The 27,133-nt window shown below is 58.0% G+C and overlaps 1 protein-coding gene and 1 long non-coding RNA gene across 4 annotated transcripts; one reads left to right on the top strand and one right to left on the bottom strand.

The window, feature by feature from the left end:
• Positions 1-555: 555 nt before the first annotated feature.
• Positions 556-27,133, top strand: SPINT4 (serine peptidase inhibitor, Kunitz type 4). Of its 3 annotated transcripts, none has more exons than XM_075118617.1 (4): positions 556-2,035; positions 21,530-21,749; positions 24,881-25,048; positions 26,807-27,133. In XM_075118617.1, exons 1-4 carry the CDS (start codon positions 1,643-1,645, stop codon positions 26,815-26,817), a joined length of 792 nt encoding a protein of 263 aa, XP_074974718.1. In that variant the 5' UTR covers positions 556-1,642; the 3' UTR covers positions 26,818-27,133. The 3 variants fall into 3 exon arrangements, with proteins under 3 accessions (XP_074974718.1, XP_074974717.1, XP_048675523.1); XM_048819566.2 differs by lacking the exons at positions 556-2,035; positions 24,881-25,048; positions 26,807-27,133 and adding exons at positions 19,614-19,732; positions 20,076-20,246; positions 21,185-21,322 and having other exon boundaries at positions 21,530-21,723; XM_075118616.1 differs by lacking the exon at positions 26,807-27,133 and having other exon boundaries at positions 24,881-25,827.
• On the bottom strand, positions 14,575-18,323 carry LOC125622024 (uncharacterized). Its single transcript, XR_007352635.2, has 3 exons — positions 18,199-18,323; positions 15,196-15,330; positions 14,575-14,900 (listed from the first exon to the last, which is right to left on the bottom strand). It is a non-coding gene; the product is annotated as an uncharacterized LOC125622024 (long non-coding RNA).

Genomic DNA, 27,133 nt, shown 5'->3' with positions numbered 1-27,133 from the left:
TAGTTCCTTTCTGGCCCCAGGGGTACAGACAGCTTGGCCCACGGGGGCCACCCTTTAACCCCAGACATGGGCTGGGAGCCAGGTCACGGCCCTTTCCCCGTTGTGTCCCCAGTAGCTGGTTCCACCAGCCCCCTTGGGGCCCAGGAGACGGGACCGGCTCTGGAAAAAGTCCCCGCGGGGGATTCGATTCCCAGCAGTGCCCATTGGACCCCTGGCTACTGCTCAGCTGCCCCTGCCCTGCAGCCTGGCTGCGTCTGTCCAGCAGGGACTGACCAGAGGGACTGTGGTGCCATGGCCCAGCCCCCGTCCCTTCCATTTCCCAACACGGGGAACCCTGCCCAGGGGAACGAGGAAATGGCCATGGCCCAGAGCAACGGGGGATCAGCCGTGGTCACACTGGGCTTGTGCTGCTGCCCTTGTGAACTGCCAGAGCCTGACATGGGCCCAGAGCCCCCAGAGCCGCCCTCCCGGAGAAACCAGCCAGGCGGGTCCAGAGCAGCCCTGCAGGGCCGGAGGCCTGGTCACCTGAGGGGACCGGCCTGAACTGCTGTGACGAAGTGGGACTGTTCTTAATGTTTCCTCTGAATAGTGTGGGGGTGCCTCAGTTTCCCCTAGGCAGTTCTTAAGTATCTAGGGGGTGGGGTAAGGGTGTATGATCATTGCAGAGCCCTAGAGGGCATGTGTGTGCAGGAGTCTGGACACAGAGAATGGCCGACACCCTGTTTCCTGGCAACTGATGGCCTGGGCCCTTCCCCCCTGCAAGGTGAGAGCTGAAGGGTTGGAGAACAAAGGAATCAGGTGACCACCTGGCCCGGGAAAGGAACAAAGCCCAGAGGAGGAGGGGCTGGAGGGGGTTTTCAGTTTGGGGCTGGCTGGGACATGGAGTGAAGTGCAGACGTGGTTGTCTGGCTCACTGCCCCCCAAAATGGACCCAGCTGAGGGGTCCCGTTCTCTGCACCTGCAAGCTCTGTTTTAGACCATGTTCCTGTCGTCTAATAAACCTTTTGTTTTACTGGCTGGCTGAGAGTCACGTCTGACTGCGATGTTGGGGTGCAGGACCCTCTGGCTTCCCCAGGAGCCCCGCCTGAGCGGACTCGCTGGGGGAAGCGCACGGAGGGGCAGAGGATGCTGAATGCTCCGAGGTCAGACCCAGGAAGGTGGAAGCTGTGTGAGTTGCGTGTCCTGAAGACAGGCTGCTCACAGAAAGGCGACTGCCCCAGAGTCCTGACTGGCTTCATGGGGAGCAGTTCCAGAGCATCGCCCAGGGACTCCGTGACAACTGGTGGCAGTGGTGGGATGTACTGCACCCCGTGGATGGTGCTTCCTGCAGTAAGTGACTGGGGAGCAGTAACACGAAGGGGGATTGCTGAGGACCAGGCCTGCTGAAGGCTCAGAGAGGAGCGGTTTCGGGGGGCGGTTAACCCCTGGGAGTGTGTGACCAGCGAGAAGGACTGTGCAGTAATGGGGTCCCCCTGGGGACTGCAGTGAGCAGTCTCAGGGGCGGAGGAGTCTGCAGCTCGACCCTGGCAAAGAGGTGGTGACCTCGAGAAGGGCTGGCACACTAGGGGTTCTCCCTGGAAACCGTGGGGAGCTGAGAACACACGGGCCTGTGAGTCCACAACAACTTGGGAGGAGCGGAGTGATGGCCTGTCACCATCTCCTTAAGAAGGACATTGTAACCCTGTGCAAAAAGAGAGGGTTGAGCGTTGGAAAGTTCACCAAAGCAGAGTTAATCGTGCAGCTGGAGGAGGATGACCGCTCTAAGGAACAGATTCCTGACCCCAACTGGGGCTATAGCAGGATCTGGGAGCAGCTGAAGCGGGAGCCAGGCATCGCCAAGACTCCTGTCCCCGACCAGACGAGGGTCTTCACGATCGGGTTCCCCATCGGGGGATCGAGACGGACGGGATTGGAGCTGAGTCTGAGAGAGCAAGAGGACCCTGGGAGACAGCGAGAGCCCGAGAAAGAGCTGCAGAAGCAGCAGCAGCATGAACTGGCGGTGGGGGAGCGGAGAGGCCTAGGGGACCTCCCCGGGGTGAGTGGGGATAGATCCCGGGGGGCCAGTTCCACAGGGAACCTCGAGACTAAATTGCTGCCCCTGGTTAAGGAGGGGGGTGTGTGGATGCCCACCTCACTGCCTTTGAGCAGGCTGGCGATTTGAACCAAGGGGACCCTGTGGAAAAGCCCCGGTGTCTAGCTCCCTTGCTGGGTCCCAAGGCCATAGACTCCGTCAGCCAGATGGTTGGGGATGTGGACAGGCTCCCACTCCTGACCCCAACCTATATGTCTGTGTGGAGTTTCCTGGGGCCAGGCCCCCCGGACCTCCAGTGGGAGCAGAAGGTGATGGTCAATGGGGAGACATTCTTGGGGTGGCCAAAGGGCATGGGCTGCATAAACCTTCCCACATGCGGCCTGCGAGTGCTATCGACCACCCCTGACCTAAGGGAGGGCGTGAAACTGGAAGGGCCTGGTGTAACTCCTACCAAGGAATGGGAGAGATGCTGGGAGAGATGCATGATGGGAGGGATGCATCCATGGGAACGTTGGTGGCTTCGAACTTCCCCAGGTCACCGGCTAAAGTGACCCCGCTCAGTTCGATCTCGAAGGGGGGAGAGATGTGACGAAGTGGGACTGTTCTTAATGTTTCCTCTGAATAGTGTGGGGGTGCCTCAGTTTCCCCTAGGCAGTTCTTAAGTATCTAGGGGGTGGGGTAAGGGTGTATGATCATTGCAGAGCCCTAGAGGGCATGTGTGTGCAGGAGTCTGGACACAGAGAATGGCCGACACCCTGTTTCCTGGCAACTGATGGCCTGGGCCCTTCCCCCCTGCAAGGTGAGAGCTGAAGGGTTGGAGAACAAAGGAATCAGGTGACCACCTGGCCCGGGAAAGGAACAAAGCCCAGAGGAGGAGGGGCTGGAGGGGGTTTTCAGTTTGGGGCTGGCTGGGACATGGAGTGAAGTGCAGACGTGGTTGTCTGGCTCGCTGCCCCCCAAAATGGACCCAGCTGAGGGGTCCCGTTCTCTGCACCTGCAAGCTCTGTTTTAGACCATGTTCCTGTCGTCTAATAAACCTTTTGTTTTACTGGCTGGCTGAGAGTCACGTCTGACTGCGATGTTGGGGTGCAGGACCCTCTGGCTTCCCCAGGAGCCCCGCCTGAGCGGACTCGCTGGGGGAAGCGCACGGAGGGGCAGAGGATGCTGAATGCTCCGAGGTCAGACCCAGGAAGGTGGAAGCTGTGTGAGTTGCGTGTCCTGAAGACAGGCTGCTCACAGAAAGGCGACTGCCCCAGAGTCCTGACTGGCTTCATGGGGAGCAGTTCCAGAGCATCGCCCAGGGACTCCGTGACACCTGCCCACACCAGCCAGGGCGATGCAGACCAGAGGGAGGAGCCTGGTTTGGGAAATCCCCTCAAAGGAACCTGTAGTAATAGGGAGGTCCAAGTCCCAGAGCGCCCTGTGGGGAGACAGCCTGGTGCAAAGTGAGACTGACGGGCAGGTGAGCTGGGGAACCCAGGGTTCCTGTGAGCAGGGCATGGAGATGGGGCACATTGTGCAGCAGGGCTGAGAAGGCCAAGAGGATTCTGGGTAGCAGGCGTTCGGTGTAACGAAGGCGTGGTGACATGGTACAGGCTGTCTGCCCTGCTGGTACCAGGGCGTCACACCCCCTGCGCTGCTCAGCCCTGCTGGAGTCTCCTCAGTGCCCTGCCGCAGCGTGTGCCAATGCAAACATCCTCCACAGTGTGTTGTATGCCACGCCAGGCATGGTACCGAAGCCGTGCCCAAGGCAGGAGACGGTGCAGAGAAGAGCTGTTAAACTGAGTTCACCTACGGAGGGGATTAGCTCTGAGCCCAGGCTGGAGATATTAATCCGATGTGGAACACCGACAGACTCTAGCTGTCGGCGAACAGGATCACAGGATCGCAGGGGCCTCTGGAGCTTCGTGCATGAGCCTCTACTCATGATCTAAAAGCCACAGGGCCCTTAGCTAAGGCTGCAGAGCAGACTCATTAATCTCTCTCTCTAATCATCCCACTAGATGGGACAGAACCCCACACCCAGGAGGTGTGTGAGTTACACATGCAGTGTGGAGAACAACAGCTATGGGAAGGCAATGACCTGGGTGAGGATACTCCGGAGGACACTACGGGCAGGATAGAACCTGGCTGGGACAGAGCTCGACCCAAGCAGGCACGAGGGTCCTGGCCAGGAGAAAAACACCCCTGCCAGCTTCGGCAGAGACACTGACGTCTGGGACCTGGGAGAGGCGGGATCGGTCAGACCTGGCCAGTGCTGGCATGCAGGGCAGGGCTCCCCGGAGAGGGCCTGACGCTGAGGACTAGACCTTCATATCAGCCCTGCACGGCCTGTGAGCAGTGACTGCACCTGGAAACTTGCAGGTGCAGGTGGTGGCTCAACCCAGAGGGCCAGGAGCCCCAGGAGGAGGAAGATGCCCCCTGCCTTCATGGTACTGCTGGGAGCCGGGTCTGAGTGCCCAGTGCTGAGCCGGGCCCATATTCAAACACTAACCTGGTGGGAGCTGGGTCACGAGGGGGAAGGTGGCTCAGTGACCTAGATTCGTTTGGCACAGTCCAGTCCTGGTTTATTTCCTTGTGTGGGAAGCCAGTTCCTGGTATTGGTCCCCACCCAGGTGAGACTCTGCAATGAGAAGCGTTGTCTTTAGTGATGTAAATTTAAACAATAATAAAAGGTGCCCAGGCAAAATATCGAAGTTCCCAAACACTTATTGAAACTGCCAGTAACAAAGGATCCATGTGACATCACATATGGATCTAAGTAAAACATTCACTCAGCAGCCATCAAAGCCAAGAGAGAACTCCATGCTCACAAACACGCACAGAACCTGCCCTCTCCCGTCCCTGGCAAAGCAAAGGGTTTTGCAGCATGCCCGGAAGGTCATCGAATTCGGGCTATTTTGGATCAGGGAGGAGCAGGCTCCAGAGTCCTAGAACCCTCACAGAGAATAGTCTGCCAGCCCCTCCTTCTGTCCTATAACCTATAAACTTTCCCCCCCCCGGTCCCTGCCTGGGGATAGAGGGGATCCCTGAGTAAGGCCAGTCCCAGGCCATTTAGAGCTGCAGAGACCAATGGGCAGCCAGTGCTGATCCCGGAGCATGGGGTCATGTGCTCCCAGAGAAGGGTCCCGCTCAGTAAGCGAGTGCCGCGTTCTGCACCACCGCCAGTCTCCAGCTGGCTGTAAGGGGCAGCCCCATGCCGAGCACACGGCAATAGTCTGATCTTCAGGTGCCCCAGGCCTGGAGAACAGTGTCAAGTTCGGGACGTGAAAGGGAAGGTCCCGACCTCCTGGCCAGGCACAGCTGGTGTGAGGCTGACTGGGTTACAGCGGTGATGGGATCATCCCACCGCTGCTGGGGGCCTCGAATCACCCCCCCAGTAAATAATGGCAAATGCACCCCTCAATCAAAGGGACTGATGTCACCTCTGCCAGCTCCTTCACTCCCTCCAGTGCTGTCTGGGCATCCGCCAGCTCCTCGATCGGGCCCCAAGCTCAACAGGACAAGGGCTGCGGCACTGAACTGCACTGTCCATGTTGGGCAAAATGGAGACCTTCATAGAATCATAGAATCATAGAATATCAGGGTTGGAAGGGACCTCAGGAGGTCATCCAGTCCAACTCTCTGCTCAAAGCAGGACCAATCCCCAACTAAATCATCCCTGCCAGGGCTTTGTCAAGCCTGATCTTAAAAACTTCAAAGGAAGGAGATTCCACCACCTCCCTAGGTAACGCATTCCAGTGTTTCACCATCCTCCTAGTGAACAAGTTTTTCCTAATATCCAACCTAAACCTCCCCCACTGCAACTTGAGACCATTACTGTCACGGAGTGTGGGGGAGTCCAGGCCCTGCACCCCTCTTCCTGAGATTCACTGAGACTCTCAGCCAGCCAGTAAAACAGAAGGTTTATTGGACAACAGGAACACAGTCCAAAACAGAGCTTGTGGGTACAACCAGGAGCCCTCAGTCAAGTCCTTCTGGGGGAGCAGGGAGCTTAGACCCCAGCCCTGGGGTTCCCTGCTTTCCTCCACCCAGCCCCAAACTGAAAACCAAATCCCCCCAGCAGGTTCCCTTCTGCAGCCTCTGTTCACATTCCTCAGCAGAGGTGTTACCTCCCCCTCCCCCTCCTGGCTCAGGTTACAGACTCTCAGGTCTCCCATCCCCAGGGCACATTCCCAGGTCAACACTCCCCCCTCCCTGCTGCGTCACATCCTCATAATTACTTCTTGTTCTGTCATCCGCTACCAATGAGAACAGTCTAGATCCATCCTCTTTGAAACCACCTTTCAGGTAGCTGAAAGCAGCTATCAAATCCCCCTTCATTCTTCTCTTCTGTAGACTAAACAATCCCAGTTCCCTCAGCCTCTCCTCATAAGTCATGTGTTCCTGTTCCCTAATCATTTTTGCTGCCCTCCGCTGGACTCTCTCCAATTTTTCCACATCCTTCTTGTAGGTTGGGGCCCAAAACTGGACACAGTACTCCAGATGAGGCCTCACCAATGTCGAATAGAGGGGAACGATCACGTCCCTCGATTTGCTGGCAATGCCCCTACTTATACATCCCAAAATGCCATTGGCCTTCTTGGCAACAAGGGCACACTGTTGACTCATATCCAGCTTCTCGTCCACTGTAACCCCTAGGTCCTTTTCTGCAGAACTGCTGCCTAGCCATTCGGTCCCTAGTCTGTAGCAATGCATTGGATTCTTCCGTCCTAAGTGCAGGACTCTGCACTTGTCCTTGTTGAACCTCATCAGATTTCTTTTGCTCCAATCCTCCAATTTGTCTAGGTCCCTCTGTATCCTATCCCTGCCCTCCAGCATATCTACCTCTCCTCCCAGTTTAGTGTCGTCTGCAAACTTGCTGAGGGTGCAATCCACACCATCCTCCAGATCATTTATGAAGATATTGAACAAAACCGGCCCCAGGACAGACCCTTGGGGCACTCCGCTTGATACTGGCTGCCAACTAGACATGGAGCCATTGATCACTACCCATTGAGCCCAACAATCTAACCAACTTTCTACCCACCTTATAGTGCATTCATCCAGCCCATACTTCTTTAACTTGCTGACAAGAATACTGTGGGAGACAGTGTCAAAAGCTTTGCTAAAGTCAAGGAACAACACGTCCACTGCTTTCCCTTCATCCACAGAACCAGTAATCTCGTCATAGAAGGCAATTAGATTAGTCAGGCATGACTTGGTGAATCCATGCTGACTGTTCCTGATCACTTTCCTCTCATCTAAGTGCTTCAGAATTGATTCCTTGAGGACCTGCTCCATGATTTTTCCAGGGACTGAGGTGAGGCTGACTGGCCTGTAGTTCCCAGGATCCTCCTTCTTCCCTTTTTTAAAGATGGGCACTACATTAGCCTTTTTCCAGTTGTCCAGGACTTCCCCGGATCGCCATGAGTTTTCAAAGATAATGGACAATGGCTCTGCAATCACATCCGCCAACTCCTTTAGCACTCTCAGATGCAACGCATCCGGCCCCATGGACTTGTGCACGTCCAGGTTTTCTAAATAGTCCCGAACCACTTCTTTCTCCACAGAGGGCTGGTCACGTGCTGCCCAGTGCAGTAGTCTGGGAGCTGACCTTGTTTGTGAAGACAGAGGCAAAAAAAGTATTGAGTACATTAGCTTTCTCCACATCTTCTGTCACTAAGTTGCCTCCCTCATTCAGTAAGGGCCCCACACTTTCCTTGACTTTCTTCTTGTTGCCAACATACCTGAAGAAACCCTTCTTGTTACTCTTAACATCTCTTGCTAGCTGCAACTCCAGATGTGATTTGGCCTTCCTGATTTCACTCCTGCATGCCCGAGCAATATTTTTATACTCATCCCTGGTCATTTGTCCAGTCTTCCACTTCTTGTAAGCTTCTTTTTTGTGTTTAAGATCAGTAGGATTTCGCTGGTCGCCTGCCATATTTACTATTCTTTCTACACATCGGGTGCTGTCAGGCCCCTGAAAACACTGCGCCACAGGCCTCCTCCTAACCCTCCTGCTGGCCTCAGACAGCAGCTGGGCGGGGGCTACAGAACGCCCTCCTGTGGCACCCCACACTGGAAGAGGAGAGATTGCCCATGACTAACCGCTGAGATCAGAGTCAAGAGCAAAGCCAGACGGGAGCAGCCCCATTTGCCCCACCAGACTCCACGGGTGAGTCAGCAGCACCTTGTGTTCGACAACACAGGAGACTGCCCACGGGTCTAATCATGCCAGCACAGACCCCTGAGCTCCATTTCTTGTCAGGAGCTGAGCTTGACCAGTGTGGGCTCTGTGCTGGAGCCAGGTCTGTGACCGACATCAGCAGCATGGGGATGCCTGTGAGAGTTTTCTCACTGCAATCTGGGTCTGAAACAGAAGATGTGACACCAGGCAAGAACTGTCCAAACTGTCAGTCAAGAAATGACTTCCTGGGCAGAGGCTGAATTGATGCTTTCTTGAAAACCTTTTCAGTGAGTAGTGCTGCCACGTTTCACCAGTAAAGGACCCAGCCAAGAAGGACACAGGTCCAAAGCACAGGCTGCTGTGGGACAAGAGGGCTCTCAACAGCTCCAGAACATCAGGGAGCAGAATCACCTGGGTTTCATTCAACCAAAGTCAGGGGTCTGGTCCTTTGTGAAATCATGGAAGGTTGGTGTTCTCGTCACCTCCCGAGCAGGCTCTCCTCCTCATGAACTAGAGGCCAGGGACGACTGCCTCGCCTGAGGAGGGACAGTAGAGGAAGCTGAGTTTAAACATCTCATTGTTGACTGGCCGCCTCTTCTGTCTTTAAGATTAAACTCAGTAAGTTTATGGAGGAGATGGTATGATGGGATAACATGGTTTTGGTAATTAGATATTCATGGTAAATAGGCCTAATGGCATGTGATGGGATGTTAGATGGGGTGGGATCTGAGTTACCCAGGAAAGAATTTTCTGTAGTATCTGGCTGGTAAATCTTGCCCATATGCTCAGGGCTTAGCTGATCGCCATATTTGGGGTCGGGAAGGAATTTTCCTCCAGGGCAGATTGGAAGAGGCCCTCGAGGTTTTTCACCTTCCTCTGTAGCATGGGGCATGGGTCACTTGCTGGAGGATTCTCTGCTCCTTGAAGTCTTTAAACCACGATTTGAGGACTTCAATAGCTCAGACGTAGGTGAGAGGTTTTTTGTAGGAGTGGGTGGGTGAAATTCTGTGGCCTGCGTTGTGCAGGAGGTCAGACTAGATGACCATAATGGTCCCTTCTGACCTTAGTATCTATGAATCTATGAATCTTCTTACAGCTTCCTTGTTTTCATGGCCGTGCTCCCCTGCCCACTAGCAGAAGGGTGAGTGAGGAATGAGGCTCCCACCCTACGCCGACCTGTTCCCAGCATATGGCAGCATTATTCCACCCACTCAGCCATTTCAGAATGAAACCACACCTCACCCTGGCAGAATTTGCATATATTGCACACTCGTCCTCCAGGCCAGACAGCCAGGCCGGTAACTAGGGCACCCAGTTTCATCGGGCAGGATTTCAGCATGACCACTGGCTCTGTGCTCAGACAAGCCCCCATCACGAGTGACGTGTAACAACTGCTCTGCTTTGGGGAGCTGGAGCTGCTCCCCAGCCCACGGCTGACGTGTGAGTGCAGCGTGCGCTTGCCCTGGGCAGACCCATGCCTGGCTGCTCCCATGAGAACCTTGCCATGCCCTGGGGTCCCTATTCCATTGCCATGGTCCAAGGGGACTCTTGTGACCAGGCCCCGGTGCGGCTGCCCTGCCGTGGAGGGACGACTTGGGGTTCACATCCTTTTGGACAGCCTGGGTATGCCCCTGCCATGGCCACTGGGCTCTGGATAAGCTCACCTTGGTGGAGTCGTAGGGGAACTGCAGGCGGTGTAGATAACCGTCCCACTCTGCTGCCAATGCCCTCAGGTTTCTTCCCCTCCCTCCAGACCATGGGAGAGTAGCCATGGCTCTCAACCGAGGCCTGAAGAACGACCTCAGTCATGCTGCCCTTGGCCTGGGGCCACGGTGCAGTGCTGTGCAGCCGTGAGTCTCCCTCCGCAAGGCACCGCGCTGGGCTGGCAGTGCAGAGAGATCGGAGCTCGCAGAGGGTTGCAGTGAGGTTAGCGATGCTGCGAGCAGGGCAGAGGGCGCCCCCGACAGCAGTGCAGCTCGCAAGGAGACCCGGTGGGGCTGGTCCTGATCCATCGGTATGGCTGAAAGGAAGGCTTTGCCTGGATGACATCAGGGGCTGGCGGAGCAGCCGGGGGTCTAACTGAAGGAGCTGCAGAAACCGTCAGGGGCAGCTGCAGAGAAGCACCCTGGTGCTCAGATCCTGGCGTGCTGCTTGTGAAGGAAGGAGCTTTGCTTTGCTCAGCTGTGATCTTCACTGCCGGGTTCGTTTCCTGCTCGCTGCCGTGCTGCGGTGAGGGCAGCAAAGCCAGACGAGACTGAGCTCCCCCCGAGGCGAGCCAAAGCCGGGTGTAATTATTGGAGCGGGTACCGGTACCGTTCCAGGTGTACCACACAGCCAAGGCTGCCGCTGGAGCTAGGTCTCGTAGGGGCCGGCCTGGTGCTCCCAATAACCTCTCAGAGACTCAGACACACGGCTCAGGGAACGGGCATTTCGTAGGGCTGCAGCAAAGGGGAAGGTTCCACATACCCTAGGCACAGAGGCATAACCAGTTACAGTTCAAAGTGAGCACTGGCAGGTCTTGGTTGGCCCCTGGGGCAGCCCGGTTGAGAGTCAGGGCTCTCCAGGCCCTGCACCGGGGCACCCTCTCCAGTCCAGTCTCTATCAGATTGTGGGTTTCCATTCCAGGCTCAGCTAGTGTCTCTCCTTGGGGCCCCTCTGCACTGGCCCATTGTCCAGCCACTGCTGCTCCCTCACGAGCCCCACACAGGCCAGCACCGAGCTGAGATGTCCGGCCATCACAGCCTCTGCACGCGGTCCCTGGGGAATCTGATCTGCATCCGGCTTCCCTGCAGCTCCTGGCTGGCCACGTGGCCACCACCATTTCCCAAACAGAGCCAGCCGCTCTCTGGCTCATGGCCTTTACCCTACCTGGCCAGGAGGAAGGGAGGCGTAAGCCCCTGCTTAGCAGATCCATCACATGCCTCCGGTTGGCCCCTCCTGTCCCCACACAGTGTAAATCTCAGCCAGACTTGGCCTGGGCTCTCAGATGAGCTCCCAGTAGCAACCTGGAGCCAGGAGCCACAGGCTGAGCTGGGCCTGTGTCAGGCCGGACGGGAGTAGCCATGCTCCGGGTGAGTGAGACCAGTTGTCCCCACAGCCCAGCACGGCGGTGCCAGTTTGGGGGTGGCAGGGTTTGCTCGCAGCTCACGGAGTGATTTAAGCTCTCTTTGTTCCCGCTGCACCTGGCGTTTGTCACCAACACAATGACCACCTAGGACACACGAAGGCTTTTGCCCCAGGGGGTGGGGGGATCTGAGCAATGTATGGGATGTGTGTGGGGGTCTGGCCTCTCTCCTTCGCCCCTGTCCTGCTGGAGGTGGTCAGGGTCTCCTTTGGGGCCATCCCTGGGGTGGAAGCCAGGCAAGGGCAGGTGCCCTGGGCAGAGTCGGGAGAGGGGTGAGGATCAGGCTGTGATGACCTGGCACATTTTGTCCCCTGGAACAATAGCGCTTTGGTAACAGGATATCCCTCAACAAACCACTGGAGCAGCTCACAGCTGCCCGCAGCCTCAACCCCACATGGCTGCCAGGGGACGGCAGGGCTGGGGTCACCTCCAGCTTGGAGGGCTCATGACCAAGGGGGATCAAGGAGAAACGCCAAGCAACAGTTTCCACTCAGCCCGGTGCAGCCTGCCCCAGCTCAGCCTCCTGCCCCAGGGCTGGGGCAGGACAGCGGCCCACGCCCAGCGTGTGTTGTGAAGTAGGATGGGGAGCAAGTGAGGCGTGCGCTGAGCCAGTTCCAAGGGGGAAAGGGGACCCCTCTCCCCCCGCAGCCTGGGGTTGCATTCGCCCCGAGCTCACAGACTGGAGCCACACACGCTGCCTCCTTCACAGCCCGCTTCAGTCCATGGCCCCGGGCTCAGCCGTGGCCGGAAACCCCCAGGCTGCCCCTGCTGGGTGAAGGGCTAATTCCTGTTCTTTCTGGGAATGCCCTGCCCCTTCCCGGGATCTCTTGGCCCCTCGTTCTCATGGACAGGACTGCGTGGGGAGGAGGCACTGCCCCTGGGCCTACTGAGGAGGAAAGAGCCATAGCCAGAAACAGGGTGCTGAAGCCAGGGACCCCATCTTGGGGCAGCGCCCAGCGGAGCCCTGGTGAAAAGTGAAGGCCCAGGGCCTCACACCAAGGGGACAGTGTGACGCTCCGAGGCAAAGCGGGTCTGTGATCCCTGGGATCTGCTGGCCCCCTGGGAGTCACAGGACCACCATGACGGGCACCAGTAGGGCAGCCCAGCCCAGAGTCCCGTGGCCCTGCCCGAGGCAGGGCATGGCCTGCGGGGAATCGAATGGCTCCCCCAGCTTTGGGAGCAGCCACGTGCCCCATGGCTGTCATCCAGGCAGGTCCTCATGCACGGAGGGCTCGCTGGTCCAAACCAGGCTTCCCTGCCACAGACAAAGGCAGGGTGAGGTCAGTACTGACAAGAGACCTGTTCAGAACGCACGGGCTGTGATCCTAGGCCTGGCACCCTCACCTCAGAAACATTTGTTCAAACAAATCCCAGCTCCAGTGACCCATCATCCCTCTAGTGCATGGTGCCCACATGGCCCCTCCATCCTGTCCCTGCACTAGGGCATGCTGGCCACATCACACCAGCCCTCTGTCTCTGGTGTGGTCCCTTGTAGAGCGGGGCAGACGGCGCAGAGCGACTAGGGAGGGGCAGGCCGGGGAACGGGCCGGAATGGTCCATTGGCATGACATCGCACCCCCATTTGGCCCCTCTCCACTGTCTGGAAAAGGTCCGGCTCTGGCTCTGAGCTCTGACAGCAGCATGGACTGGGGCTGACTCACTGTGCTGTGTCAGCTACCCACGAATCATTCCTGAGTCGTCAGCAGCACCCGCCAGAGAGGGCAAGTGGGTCACCCGCCCTGCGCAATCAGTAGGCCCCGTGCCCATCCTGTGTGGGTGGCAAGGGCTGGAGGGAGGGGCAGGTGTGAGGTGTGGGGCTCATTTGGGAAAACAGACGCCTGTAACAGGTTCCCTTCCTGGTGGGGATTCCTCTCCCAGGGGAGCTGCTTAGTCAAGCATCAGGCTGTGCTCCTGGCGAGCTGGTGGCTCATCCCTTGGGCTGGGGGGCAGCTGCCATCAGCCTTCACCCCAGTGCAGGGCCTGGAGAGCCCTGACTCTTGATCGGGCTGCCCCAGGGGCCAACCAAGACCTGCCAGTGCTCACTTTGAACTGTAACTGGTTATGCCTCTGTGCCTAGCGTATGTGGAACCTTCCCCGTTGCCGCAGCCCCACGAAATGGCCTGTCCCTGAGCCGTGTGTCCGGGAGGTTATTGGGAGCACCAGGCCGGCACCTATGAGACCTAGCTACAGTGCTTGCCTTGGGGGCGCGGTACACCTGGCATGTTCCCAGCACTGCAGGGGCCTGGGGTACTGAGCTGTAGGGATAGTCCTGTACCCATGCGCCATTGCTTCCCAACAGACCAGGCCCTGGTGCTGTTCCTCACTGCAGGGAACAAGGAAATGGCCGAGCAGGCAGGGAAGGGGACAGGAAGGGGCTCTGCTCACTGAGTCCTGAGGGGCCCAGAGTCCTCAGCACCCAGGACCTGCCCTCCCTGACTGACCAGCCAGGCTGCTCCAGAGCAGCCCTGTAAGGGGAGGCCTGGTCCCTGCCAGCTACCCCACTACCATCCTCCCCTGAGAGACACTCGCCACTAGTGTCTTGACCCAGACCCAGACACATGGAGCAAGTGCCTGTCCCCAAAGGCCTGATCCCCTGGGCCCTGCTTGGGAGGGGAAGACCCCCCGGATGTGAGAGCCCCCAGCTCACAGCCTGTCAGACACTGTCTCGCAGCAGAGCGACCAGGGAGGGGCAGGCTGGGAAAATCCCCCTGGCTCGCCCCAACCCTTTGCCTGGTCCTGAGCCGGACCCGGCGCCAGGCTCTGCACAGTGTGTGGGAGCGTCAGGCCGCTCTGCCCAGTGCTGCCAGGGATGCGACCGGCTCAGCTAGTGTCTGTGCCCCCCAGGTGGAGGCATGTGGTGCGAGTCCAATTGGCGTCAGGGCAGAGCCGGGGCAGGGCTGGAGACATAAACAGGGTGAGCAGAGGGGGTGAAGGTCCTGGCAGCAGAGCAGCAAGTGACTGGGGGGCCTGATCCCTGCAGCTCCCCTTGGAAAGCCCCTCAGTGGCTCTGCCCAGATGCTCTGTGGGGTCCTGTGCAAATAGCCCTGCTGGCCCTGAGCGGGAAAAGGGGGATTTGGGCCTGGAGTAATTTGGGAGCTTGCAGTGACTGAATCCAGGGGCTGGACTGCTGCAGTGGCTATTCCTGAGGTCCCTTCCAACCCTGATATTCTATGATTCCCTGGCCACCCTGGTGCCCCCAGCCAGCCTGTCCTGGCAGCCACATGTCGAAGCACTCACACACACAGCTTGTTATGCAGGGACAGGCTTTACTACGCCCTTCTCAGGGTGCTGCTCCGAAGCAGAGCCGGGCAGCGGCCGGGCACATGCTCGCTCCCCCGCCATGCCCAACCAGCCTCCTGTGCATGGAGGCACCGGTGATGTCAGGTGGCAGATGTAGCCCGAGGGCAGTTGGAGCAGCCAAAGGGGCTGGGCAGAGTGAGGGGAGCGGGGAAGGTCCCTGGAAGCGGGGCCTTTGCAGGCTGATCAGTTCTCGGCAATTGTCTTGTGTGGGTCATGGGGGCAGCATGTCCCCTCTGGCACCTGGGTTCAGGCAGACAGGCGTTAGGGAGACCCTGGGAAGTAGAACGAAACTGTCAGAGCCCTGCTCCCATATCACTGCTCCCTGCATGCCCAGGGCTCCCTGCGCTCACCAGCGCCATGACTGGTGGGTCCATGTAAACTGGAGTGACTCCAGTGGGGGCACATGAGTGTGGAACTCCCAGCCCGGGGGTAGGGGCTGGCTAATGCGACTGGGGCCCTGGCCCTTCACTGTGTTCCTCCGATTCCTCCCACCTGCTCAGATATGGGCATATCCCCCCTCCGGCCCTGGCAGCCCAGGCTCCCTGCGGAGGCAGGCATTAAACTCACCTCCAGACACTCTGATGCACTGGTGGCCACACCCGTTACTGCAGCACTTTTCTCCTTCAGGACAGGAACCGTCGCTGGTGCATAACTCTGCGCAGAGCCCAGCGCCGAGCGGCTTTGGGCAGCTCCCACGGCTCCCTGGGACACAGAGGATCATGTGGCCATGAGACACCCGCCCTGACGCTCATCTGCCCCTGCTAAAGGCTCCCGGCTCGCTGTGGGAAACAGGCCAGAGCAGGACTGAAGAGAGACCCCAGCCAGGGAGCCCTAGACGCCGCTCATCCCTCTGCTCCCACTCAGAGCCACACTCCCCACTTCAGCCGCTGCGGGAGGGCAGCTTCACCCCCCGGCTGCTCATCAGCCTTCTCGCTCTGTGGGCAGCACCAGGGAGTGGCCGTCACTGTGACAATGCCGGTGCTTCTCTCACAGCCTCCCTGCGCCAGGGAGCGTCGCTCTCAGCCACCTGTAGTGACGTGGGACCCAAAAACCTCACTGCTTTTTAAAAGCAGGAAAAGAAATTCCTCCAAGGGGTGCAATGGGGCAAACGTCTGAATGGCCCCTGCTTCCCAAAGACTGCGCTGCCTGACAGGGCCTGGAAAACCAGCGCCCGAGAGGGGGCCCAGGCTGGAAGAGACTTTGTGTCCCAGCAGGATGGCCCGTCTCAGCCTGAGCCAAAGGGCCTCTGCTGACAGCACGGAAATGCGGAACTGCCTCTCAGCCGGAGTGCGGGGCCAGAGGAAGCAGGCCAGCCACAGGGCCGGTTCGCGTTAATGATCTCTGCAGACCAGAGTTGGCAACAGAGGTCCCTCTCCTGCACCATCTGGAGCCCAGGGTGCAGCCCACTCAGGGCCAGGGCCATTGGGCTCCTCCACCAGTGCAGTCCTCAGAACGAGAGTCCAGAGCTTGTGTGACGAAGCGGGACTGTTCTTAATGTTTCCTCTGAATAGTGTGGGGTGCCTCAGTTTCCCCTAGGCAGTTCTTAAGTATCTAGGGGGTGGGGTAAGGGTGTATGATCGTTGCAGAGTCCTAGAGGGCAGGGGTGTGCAGGGGTCTGGACACAGAGAATGGCCGACACCCTGTTTCCTGGCAGGCCTGGGCCCTTCCCCCCTGCAAGGTGAGAGCTAAAGGGTTGGAGAACAAAGAAATCCAGTGACCTCCTGGCCTGGGAAAGGGACAAAGCCCAGAGGAGGAGGGGCTGGAGAGGGTTTTCAGTTTGGGTCTGGCTGGGGACATGGAGTGAAGTGCAGATGGGGTTGTCTGGCTCACTGCCCCCCAAAATGGACCCAGCTGAGGGGTCCTGTTCTCTGCACCTACAAGCTCTGTGTTAGACCATGTTCCTGTCGTCTAATAAACCTCTGTTTTACTGGCTGGCTGAGAGTCACGTCTGACTGCGGAGTTGGGGGGCAGGACCCTCTGGCTTCCCCAGGACCCCGCCTAAGCGGACTCGCTGTGGGTAGCGCACGGAGGGGCAGAGGAGGCTGAATGCTCCGAGGTCAGACCCAGGAAGGTGGAAGCTGTGTGAGCTGTGTGTCCTGCAGACAGGCTGCTCACAGAAAGGAGACTTCCCCAGAGTCCTGACTGGCTCTGTGGGGAGCAGTTCCAGAGTATTGCCCGGGGACCCCGTGACAATCCCCCAGTGATGTGGGTTCCACAACCCCCCTCAGTCACCTATTCCAGAGCTTACCAAGCCTTAGAGTTAGAAAGCTTGTCCTAATATCTCAGCTAAATCTCCCTTCCTGCAAACTAAGCTGGTTCCTCCTTCTTCTACCCTTGGAGAACAGTTGATCCATCTCCTCTTTACAACAACCTTTTACAGATTTGAGGGCTGTTATTCCCCTCTCAGTCGTCTCATTTCTATACTGAAGATGCCCAGTTCTTTAAACCTTTCCTCATCAGCAGAGGCGGATTCGGGTTTTGTGGGGACCTGGGCCAGAGGAAGTGGGGGCCCCTCCCCACCCCTTCTACCTGTAGTCCCTCTTGCCCCTCCCCATGCTCCTGTTGGGGAAATGGGCTCGGGGTGTGGGGGCTTCCCCCGCTCCCCAGCAGGAGCGCCAAGTGGGCAGAGTGGGGCAAGACCCCATGCCCCAACCCCACTCCCCAGCAGAAGCACTGGGCGGGCAGAGCAGGTCGGGGAACAGGGGTGCCCATTTTTCCAGGGCCCCCCAATTGCCTGGGGCCCCTGGGCCCGATCCCCATTGGCCCAGTGGCTAATCCACCACTGTTCATAGCTCAGGTTTTTCTAAACTTCTTATCATTTTCGTTGCTCTCCTCTGGACTCTCTCCAATTTCTCCACGTCTTTCCTAAAGTGCAGCACCCAGTGCTGAGCAGAGCGGGACAATGACCTCCCGTGTCTTACATACGACACCCCTGTTAATCCAACCCAGAATGACTTGTACCTTTTTTGCAGCAGTATCACCTTGTTGACTTATATTCAATTTGTGATCCACTGTGGCCCCCGATCCCTTTCTGCATACTGTTGCCTAGCCCGTTATTCCCCCGTGGTATGTGTGTGTTTCCCCCGTGCAGTACTTGGTACCTGCCTATACTGAATTTCATAAATTCTCTCAAATTTATCAAGAGATTCATCCGGGGAGTCTTCTAATCTGACATCTGTGTCACCATCTCTCCCTGTAGCTGTTTCCTCTGTGCTCAGCCCTGCAGTATCTGAGCTCTCTACACAGAGCTGAAAGCTAGGACCACTCCCCCCCCCAGGCCTGAGCCTGGGACATCCGCCCCCCTCAGTGCCTGTCGCTCAGCATCTTAGGAACTCAGTGTCCGGCCAGTCTGTAATTCTGTCTGCTGCTCCGAGGGAATCTCATCCCCTCACCCTGGCTTTGCTGGGGTCAGTCCCATCCCTGTGCCAGTGGCTCTGACAACGGAGACGTGTTTCTATTGGTCCCGGTGTCAGGTCACGGATGAGACAAACCAACCCACTGCCTAATGGGTCAGGTATTTCCAAGCACCCACTGCCCCTGCTCCCTTCTCTGCCGGCTGCCCGCACTCACCTCCAGACGCAGGCGGCAGCTGGGCCCAGAGGGCCAGGAGCCCCAGGAGCAGGAAGATGGCCCCTGACGTCATGGTGCTGCCAGGGGCTGGGTCTGAGTGCCCACGGCTGAGCCGGGCAGGGATTTAAACCCTGTCCCTGCTGCAGCTGAGAGGGGAGGTGACTCATAGTGACCTTTGGGCTCCTTCCCTGGGCCAGCATGCAACTCACTGCATTTCACAATAAACCAGTTTCACCTGTAAGTTCCCCTGCATGGAACGAGGAAACAACCCGGATCTTGCGGTCTGAGAAACCCCCCAAAGGAACCTGGAGAAACAGGTAGGCCCAGGCTCCAAGATCCCAGTCAGATCCAGGGACTGATGGCAGAACATGCCCACCCCATCCTAGGGGACAGTATCTGCTCAGTGCCCAAGACAAGGAGAAACCCTGGCATAAGTGTGTGTTTGTGTGTGTGTGCGCGCGTACTCGTGATTCCTTCCTGATCCTAGGTCTGGTGACAACCCAGCCCACAGAGGAGTGCGAGTCACCCTTTACTCCGGACACAGGGTGGGAGCCAGGTCACAGCCCGTTCCTCGCTTAGTCCCCAGCAGCTGGTTCTGCCAGCCCCGCTGGGGCCCAGGATCCCAGACGGGATTGGCTCTAGGTGGATTCCATTCACAGCACTGCCATGTCACCCCTGGCTACTGTTTCAGCCTGACAGATCCTCATCTAGCCATCACCCCTCCAGAGCTGCTGGTCCCCACGCTGCCCAGGGTTCAGATTTCTAGCTGAGACCCTCAGCAGCTGCTCATCTCTGCACCTTCTCCAGGATTTCTGCTTCCCTAGGGAGCTGACATGCCCGGAGCTGCATGCAGGTGTCCAGGAGGGGCCTGTCCCTGGCTTTGGGCGGGGCTTCAGTAACATGCCAGGCGTGGAGGATGTTTGCATTGGCACACGCTGCGGCAGGGCACTGAGGAAACTCCAGCAGGGCTGAGCAGCGCAGGGGATGTGACGCCCTGGTACCAGCAGGGCAGACAGCCTGTACCATGTCACCACGCCTTCATTACACCGAACGCCTGCTACCCAGAATCCTCTTGGCCTTCTCAGCCCTGCTGCACAACGTGCCCCATCTCCATGCCCTGCTCACAGGAACCCTGGGTTCCCCAGCTCACCTCCCCGTCAGTCTCACTTTGCATCAGGCTGTCTCCCCACAGGGCGCTCTGGACCTCCCTGTTTCTCCAGGCTCCTTCGAGGGGGTTTCCCAAACCCCGGGATCCGGGTTGTTTCCTCGTTCCATCCGTGGGGACTGATTTATTGTCAGACAGCGCGTGCTGGGAGCTGGAGCATGGCAGGAGCCGATAGGTCACTGCGGGCACCTCCCCCCCGCTCCTGACCAGGTCGCACGTGGACTAGGCTTTAAATCGCAGCCTGGCTTAGCGCTGGGCACTCAGACCCAGCTCCCATCAGAACCATGGAGTCAGGCAGCATCTTCCTGCTCCTGGGGCTCCTCGCCGTCTGGGCCGAGCTGCAGGCTGTAGCTGGTCAGGGAGATAAACGTGAGTAAGGGAAGTTGCCCATGGCTCAGATGAGGGTCCCGGGAGCTCTCTCTTTTGTAGAGGAAGTCACAACTTGCAGTGCAAGAATTGCCCTTAAATGTGCTTTCCCTGGGGCCGTCGCTCCCAGACCCCAGGGCTCAGAGTCTTTGCTGGAGGTGGAAGTGGATGTTTCTCTCCTGTGGCACCCACTTTCCCCGGAAGAGCTCTCAGGTCAGGAGTGAACGGCCACACCATGCAGGCCAGAGGCACCCTGCTGTCGCCTCCTCCCAGAGAGCACACGCGTGTGTTCAGGGCCATCCAGTGCAGATCTCTGCTCTCATCACAACCCATCTCCTCTCCCCAGGTGACATTTGCCGACTCCCGCCTGAGCAGGGCCCTTGCAAGGGACGGATACCTCGCTACTTCTACAACCCGGCCTCCAGGATGTGTGAAAGCTTCATCTACGGAGGCTGCAAGGGCAACAAGAACAACTTTAAGACGAAGGCAGAGTGTGTGCGTGCCTGCAGGCCTCCTGGTGCGTGGGACAGAGCCCGGCCTCTCCCTCGGTGGGGCGGGGGCAGGTGCTGCCCAGATCCATACCATAAACTGGGGGGGCGGAATTACACTGGGGCTGGTCTCCAGCAGTTCAAGGAGCCCTGGTATCTCTCACGGTGGGAGGTCTGGTCAAATAAAAGGTCCCCTGAGTTCCAGCCCTGCTGTGGCTGGGGAGGGACCTGGGGGGTCCTAAATCACAGGGCTCGGAGCCGTGGCCCTGTTAGCCAGGAAGTCCTGAGTTCCAGTATAGCCTCCTACTGCGTGGCCCTGGGCAGCCACTGCCACCCTGTATCATGGTTTGACCTGCCTCCTGAAGAAGCTAATGGACACATGGGGCAGCCAGGGACCCAGGTCCCCGGCCAAGAGCCTGGGCAGGGGAGACCGCGCTGCCGGCATCTGACTCCAGTTCTGGCACAAGTGGGCTGTTCTACTGGGGTCGTGCTGGAGGCTTCACTTCCACCCGGAAATCCTGACAGCAGAGACTAAACGCCCGGCCCCTCGGACCCAGCTGCCCGCTCTGTCCGTTGTGCAGCATGGTCTGGCTACGCTGGGTAGCAATCGCAGAGCTCTGAGCGAGAGCTGGCTGTGCAGTGCCATGGGCTGAGGCTGTCCTCACACCTGCATGCAGCACTAGGGCTGATAGCACAGGGGAAGGGTCCAGAGCGCTGGGCGGGGGGACAGGCAGCTCTGCAGCGGCAGGGGAACAAAACCCAGTCCCATGAGCCTGCCATACCCGATCCCAACTCCCAGGCCCCCCAGCCCAGAGCTGTCTCAGGAAGCTGGAAGTGTCTGCTGCCCTGGACCTCTGCCCAGGGAGCTGCCAGTTCAAGGTCCTAAGGCAGAGGCTGGGAGTCCCTTTGGCTGGTGCAGCTAAGTGACAAGACTGGTGTCTCCCTGTGTGCTCATTCTGCATTGCAGAGAGACCCGGGGTTTGCCCCAAGACCTCAGGCCCTGGCATTTGCCTGCATGGCTGCGACAGCGACTCTGACTGTAAAGAAGGACAGAAGTGCTGCTTTAATGGCTGTGGCTACATCTGCCTGACGGTGGCTCCATCAGGTGAGTCCTGTCTTCCGGCCACAAGGACACCCTGCGGCTCAGCAGCCGCCCAGAGACGCGCTGCGGCCCCATCCCTCCTGGCACGCGCACCTGTCTGCCTGGGATGGTGTCACCCTCACCAGCTGCCCTGTTGCCACGCCAAGCACAGGGTGTTTGGGGAGCAGCGATACGGGACCAGGGCGCTGACGGCTTCCTCCTATTTTCCAGGGTCTCCCTGACTCCCGTCTGCCAGGACGAGCTGCCTCAGCCCACAGGCCAATTGCCAAGATCGGATCAGCCCGAAGACAAAGCCCCAACCCCCAGGGTCTCTCCCCCATCCCTGGTGCTCTTGCCAGGAGAACAGGTCGAGGTTTCCTGGGATTCCTTCTCTTCCTCAATAAACATTTCCTGATGTCCCAGCACCTCGGCCTCTGCTTCCGTTCTCCAGGTCAGGCCTCCCCCAGCCTGGGCAGCCCCCACCACCCACCCCACCCCTCTGGGCCTGTCAAGCTGGATCCAAGGCAGCTGCTTCTGTTCAGGGCTGCAATCCAGAGACTGAGAGACGCTGATTGTCTATGGGGTGCTCCCGGGGGTGTTGTGTTTAAGCCCCCAGAGGCTGGGCTCGCCCTGTGTCCTGGAGGGAGAGGGTATTAAGGACCACCAGCCTCCGGGGGGGTCAGAGCCTAGAGGGGAGGGCACCTCATACACCCAGACACATTTGCTGGGGTGGGGACGCACAGCTGCTCAGCACCTCGAGGGGAGCAGGGCTGTCTCCACAGGACCCCAGACAGCACCTCTGTGAGGGGTTCAGGGGACACAATCCAGAGTCGCTGGGGAACAGGCATTTGAGGTGAAAGGGTCGGGGGAGGATTTTCCAAGCCGGCCCCTCCCCAGTAGCTCTGGGGGGAGTCGCTTGGGGGAGGAAGCCCCAGCTCAGAGCCTGTCAACCCCGCTCTCCCCAATGGGGTCGGTCCCTCTCCCCAGCAAGACCCAGTTCTGGGGATCCAGCCATATTATTGCCATGCAAGTCAGGCACCTCCTCCAGGTGTCCTGGTGGCGAGTGTCTCACGGAAGAACAGATGAGGGGGCCAGGCGGGCTCCTCCCTCCGCTCTGCATCGCCCTGGCTGGTGTGGGCAGGTCGGGCCGGTCCCCTCAGGTGACCAGGCCTCCGGCCCTGCAGGGCTGCTCTGGACCCATCTGGCTGGTTTCTCCGGGAGGGCGGCTCTGGGGGCTCTGGGCCCATGTCAGGCTCTGGCAGTTCACAAGGGCAGCAGCACAAGCCCAGTGTGTCCACGGCTGATCCCCCGTTGCTCTGGGCCATGGCCATTTCCTCATTCCCCTGGGCAGGGTTCCCCGTGTTGGGAAATGGAAGGGACGGGGGCTGGGCCATGGCACCACAGTCCCTCTGGTCAGTCCCTGCTGGACAGACGCAGCCAGGCTGCAGGGCAGGGGCAGCTGAGCAGTAGCCAGGGGTCCAATGGGCGCTGCTGGGAATTGAATCCCCCGCGGGGACTTTTTCCAGAGCCGGTCCCGTCTCCTGGGCCCCAAGGGGGCTGGTGGAACCAGCTACTGGGGACACAACGGGGAAAGGGCCATGACCTGGCTCCCAGCCCATGTCTGGGGTTGAAGGGTGACGCGCACTCCCCCGTGGGCCAAGCTGTCTATACCCCTGGGGCCAGGAAGGAACTACACATGCGCACCCCTGGAGCCACTGGCAGGAGCCAGGGATTTCCCTTCCCTTGGGCACTGAGTAGGGTCTGTCCCCTAGGATGGGGCGGGCATGTGCCCCCATCAGTCTCTGAGACTGCAGCCAACGGGACTTTTGGGCCTGGACCTCCCTGTTTCTCCAGGCTCCCTTCAAGGGGGTTTCGCAAACCCCAGGATCCGGCTTGTTTCCTCGTTCCACCTGGGGGAACTGATTTATTGTCAGACAGCACGTGCTGGGAGCTGGAGCATGGCAGGAGCCGAGAGGTCACTGCAGGCACCTCCTCCCCTTCTGACCTGGCCCCACCAGGTTTAAATCCCAGCCCGGCTCAGGGCTGGGCACTGGACCCGGCTCCCGGCAGCACCATGAAGTCAGGGGCCATCGTCCTCCTCCTGGGGCTCCTGGCCCTCTGGGTCCAGCTGCCGCCTGCGGCTGGGGGTAAGTGCAGGCAGCAGGCAGTGGAAGGGGAAGGGACCAGGGGATGAAGGGAGAAACCCAGCTCAGAATGGCTTTGCTCTGCCTTTCAGACACTTCTCTCTCTGCTCTGCCCCTCAGACCTTTGTAGACTCCCTGCTGACCCCGGGTCCTGTTATGCCATGATCCCTCGCTGGTTCTACAAATGGCAGGCCAAGAAGTGTGAGAAATTCACATATAGAGGTTGTGATGGGAACGAGAACAACTCTGAGACTCAAACAGGATGTCTCAGGAAGTGTGGAGGGCACGGTGAGGCTCAGGGCTGGGGGCTGGGTCGCCCCTAGTCCTGCAGGACAGTTTGGGAAGATGGCCGGGCCACTGAGGCTGATCTCCACTCCCTGACCTGAGGGCCCTGAGCTCTCGCATGCTGAGGGCCCCTACACCTGCTAACTCAGGTCCAGCCCTGCTTTGTACAGGCCACAGATGGGAATGCGGGCGGGATATTCTAAACACGAGCGGTCGGCACAAACCTGTCCGACCCTGCGCCCTGTTCCAGCCTGTGACACAGGGCTGCCCGTAGCCAGGGTACCTCCCTCTCCCACTGGGAGATACAAGGAGAAATCAGTTACTGTCTGACCGTGGCCTGAATGATCCAATGAGCTCAGGGGCTCGGGGTCTTTGCTGAAGCAGGAAGAGGGTATTGGTCATTTCTGGGCTGAAATGTTTCCACAGTGAAGGAGTGAGTCTCTTCAGGGCTCAACCCGATCTCTCTCGGGTTTCACACTCACGTCCCTAGGGACTGCAGTGGAGTCACCCCGTTTACACTGAACTCTGCAGTCACAGAGCTGCTGAGTGCAGGGAGGTTCTCAGACCCGGGATCCGGGTTGTTTCCTCGTTTCTTCCGGGGGGACTGATTTAGTCTCAGACAGTGCGTGCCTGGCGCTGGTCCATGGCAGGAGCCGAGAGGTCACTGTGAGCCACCTCCCCCCATCCTGACCAGGCCCCACCTGGGCCATTGTTTAAATCCCAGCCCGGCTCAGGGCTGGGCACTGGACCCGGCTCCCGGCAGCACCATGAAGACAGGGGCCATCTCCCTTTCCAGGGACTCTCAGACTTCCAGATGTCCATTTCCGTGTCCATGTGCAATCCTTTGTGCCATTCCTCTAGCGCTGGGAGGGGCAATGCCAGCTCTGCAGGGGCAGGAGGGACTCTTCCATCCTCTGGAACACCCTTGCCCCAGGGTGCTGAGTCTCTGCTGAAGCTGGACACGGATATTTTTCCCTGATGATTTCTCACTTTGGGTGGTAAAGGCCACATCACATTGCACAGAGACGCCCATAGGACAAGCCTCTGCTCCTGCGCTCTCATGCCTACCCTCTTCATCTGGGTGTGGGGGAGACAGATCCTTGGCAGAAGTCCCTGCTTCTGAGTCCCTTATCTCTCTGTCCTGTGTCCGCAGATATCTGCAGCCTCCCCACTGAAGTGGGCCCCTGTACTGCTGCCATTCCTCGCTGGGTCTACAACTGGCATTCTAAGAAGCGTGAAGAATTCTCTTATGGTGGCTGCAATGGGAACAAGAACAACTTTGAGACTAAAGAAGATTGTCTCCAGGCCTGTGCAGGCCAGGGTAAGACCCATGACAACCTGGACAGGTGCTGCTACTTATACAGTGCAATGCTGGGAACACACCAGGGCCCCCAGGCTGCTCTCCAGTAAATGGGGCCCCTCGTGTATGTTCCCTACCTATTCCGACGGTGCCTGGGTGTAGTCTCGGTGTGTTTCAGGGCTTCTGCAGTTGGTATGGAGCATAGAATCATAGGACTGGAAGGGACTTTGGGGGCTCATCTAGTCCAGACCCCTGCACTCATGGCAGGACTAAGTATTATCTAGACGCGGAATATGCACTGTACACGCACAGCGCGTGCATATCTGATGCGTGGAGACGGTGAATGTGTGTTTACCTGTGGTGGAAAGGGAAGCCCTCACTGAAAATGCCAAGGTCAGGACAGGCTGAAAAAAAAAGACAGATCCTCCCAAAACTGGAGGTTAACACTGAAGTCAGATTCACCAATCAGTCACAAACTGTGCTCCTGATCCCCCACACTGGTTATCAGGAAGCTAGAAAAGAAATCACACAGCCCCCTTATTGCATTCCAGTTCCCTGGCTCCCAATCAGCAGCTCAGTGCAGTAAGGTGAGGAGTTATTTGAAAACTCTTCTCACTCTACAAAATGTTCTTCTGAACCCCAAAGGGCCAGTCACATTGCCAGGTGAATATTAGGTTGGATCTTACCCAAAATACCAAACTGCCAGCCCATCCTTTAACGTCTAAAACTAAAGGTTTATTAGAAAAGAAAAGAACAAGAGAGCTGTTAACTGGTCAAAACAATCAGGTCCATATATATGACTTCAGAGTCCATATATCAGGTTCTTAGCAGCATTGGTGAGTTTGCTGACTTGTAGAGTCCCTCTGGAACACATCCACAGCTTGGATGGGTTATTCAGTCCTTTGTTCAGAGCTTCAGTTTGTAGAGAAGTTACTCCAGAGGTGAGAAGCAGGATTGAAGACAAAAATGGAGAAGATGCAGCTGCCATTTTATATTCTTTGTCTTGTGGCTTGTACATCCTGTGTCCCAAACACAAACCTACAAACACATGGGCATGGAAAAGCAATTGCAGGCCCCTGTCCACAGACTCGTCCCTACATGTCCTGCTGACTCATAGGTGTAACCCCTGCCATCTCTCCGTGGGTTCATTGTGTAGCTGGCTGGATAGTGCTGATGCCAATCTGTCTGGGGGTGTCACCCAGAAACACAGCACAAGTTTGAAATACAAATATACCACACATATTTATAACTCACAATACAAATAGGATCCATACATATAAACATGATTATCATATTTAGCCAATCATAACTTTTCCACTAATACCTTACAGGGCATATCTTGTACAATTCATTGCAATTTTGTAACACTGGTATCAAGAACATTATAAATGGTCACGGCTAGTCCATACAGCATCACACACTGTATACATGGCCCATCTCTCACCGTCCCATAGCTGCAGACTGAAGGGAGCCCATCCCGTCCTGTCCTCCCACCTGCCCCCACCCTCCAGAGCTGGAAGAGTCTCAGTTCCTTTCTGCCTGCAGCTCTAGCCGTGCGAGTGACTAGCCAAGGAAATGGAAATATACCTGCTGGGTGTGTAAGGCACCCGGGGTCAATGCACCCTGATGCCATGTTCTGCTGAGGGTCAGCTCTGAGTCCCCAGTGCTGAGCCGGGCTGGAATTTAAACCGTCTTCAAGGCAGGACTGGTTAAGGAGTGGGGGAGGTGCCTCACAGTGCCATGGTACAAGGGCTCTGACGGCTTTGTCCTATTTCCCAGGGTCTCCCTAACTCCCATCTGCCAGGACCCAGACTCCTCAGGGGACGAGCTGCCTCAGCCGCACTGGGGTCAATTGCCAAAGATCGGACTAGCAGGAAGACAAAGCCCCGACCCCCAGGGACTCTCCCCCATCCCCGGTGCTCTTGCCAGGAGAACAGGTCGTGGCTTCCTGGGATTTCTTCTCTTCCTCAGTAAACATTTCCTGACATCCCAGCACCTCGGCCTCTGCTTCCGTTCTCCAGGTCAGGCCTCTCCCAGCCTGAGCAGTCCCCACCACCCACCCCACCCCTCTGGGCCTGTCAAACTGGATCCAAGGCAGCTGCTTCT

Source organism: Caretta caretta, chromosome 13, assembly GCF_965140235.1.
Source record: "Caretta caretta isolate rCarCar2 chromosome 13, rCarCar1.hap1, whole genome shotgun sequence".
Classification (NCBI taxonomy): domain Eukaryota; kingdom Metazoa; phylum Chordata; order Testudines; family Cheloniidae; genus Caretta; species Caretta caretta.
Note: the sequence above shows the minus strand (reverse complement) of the source record. Positions and strands in the feature narration are given on the sequence as shown.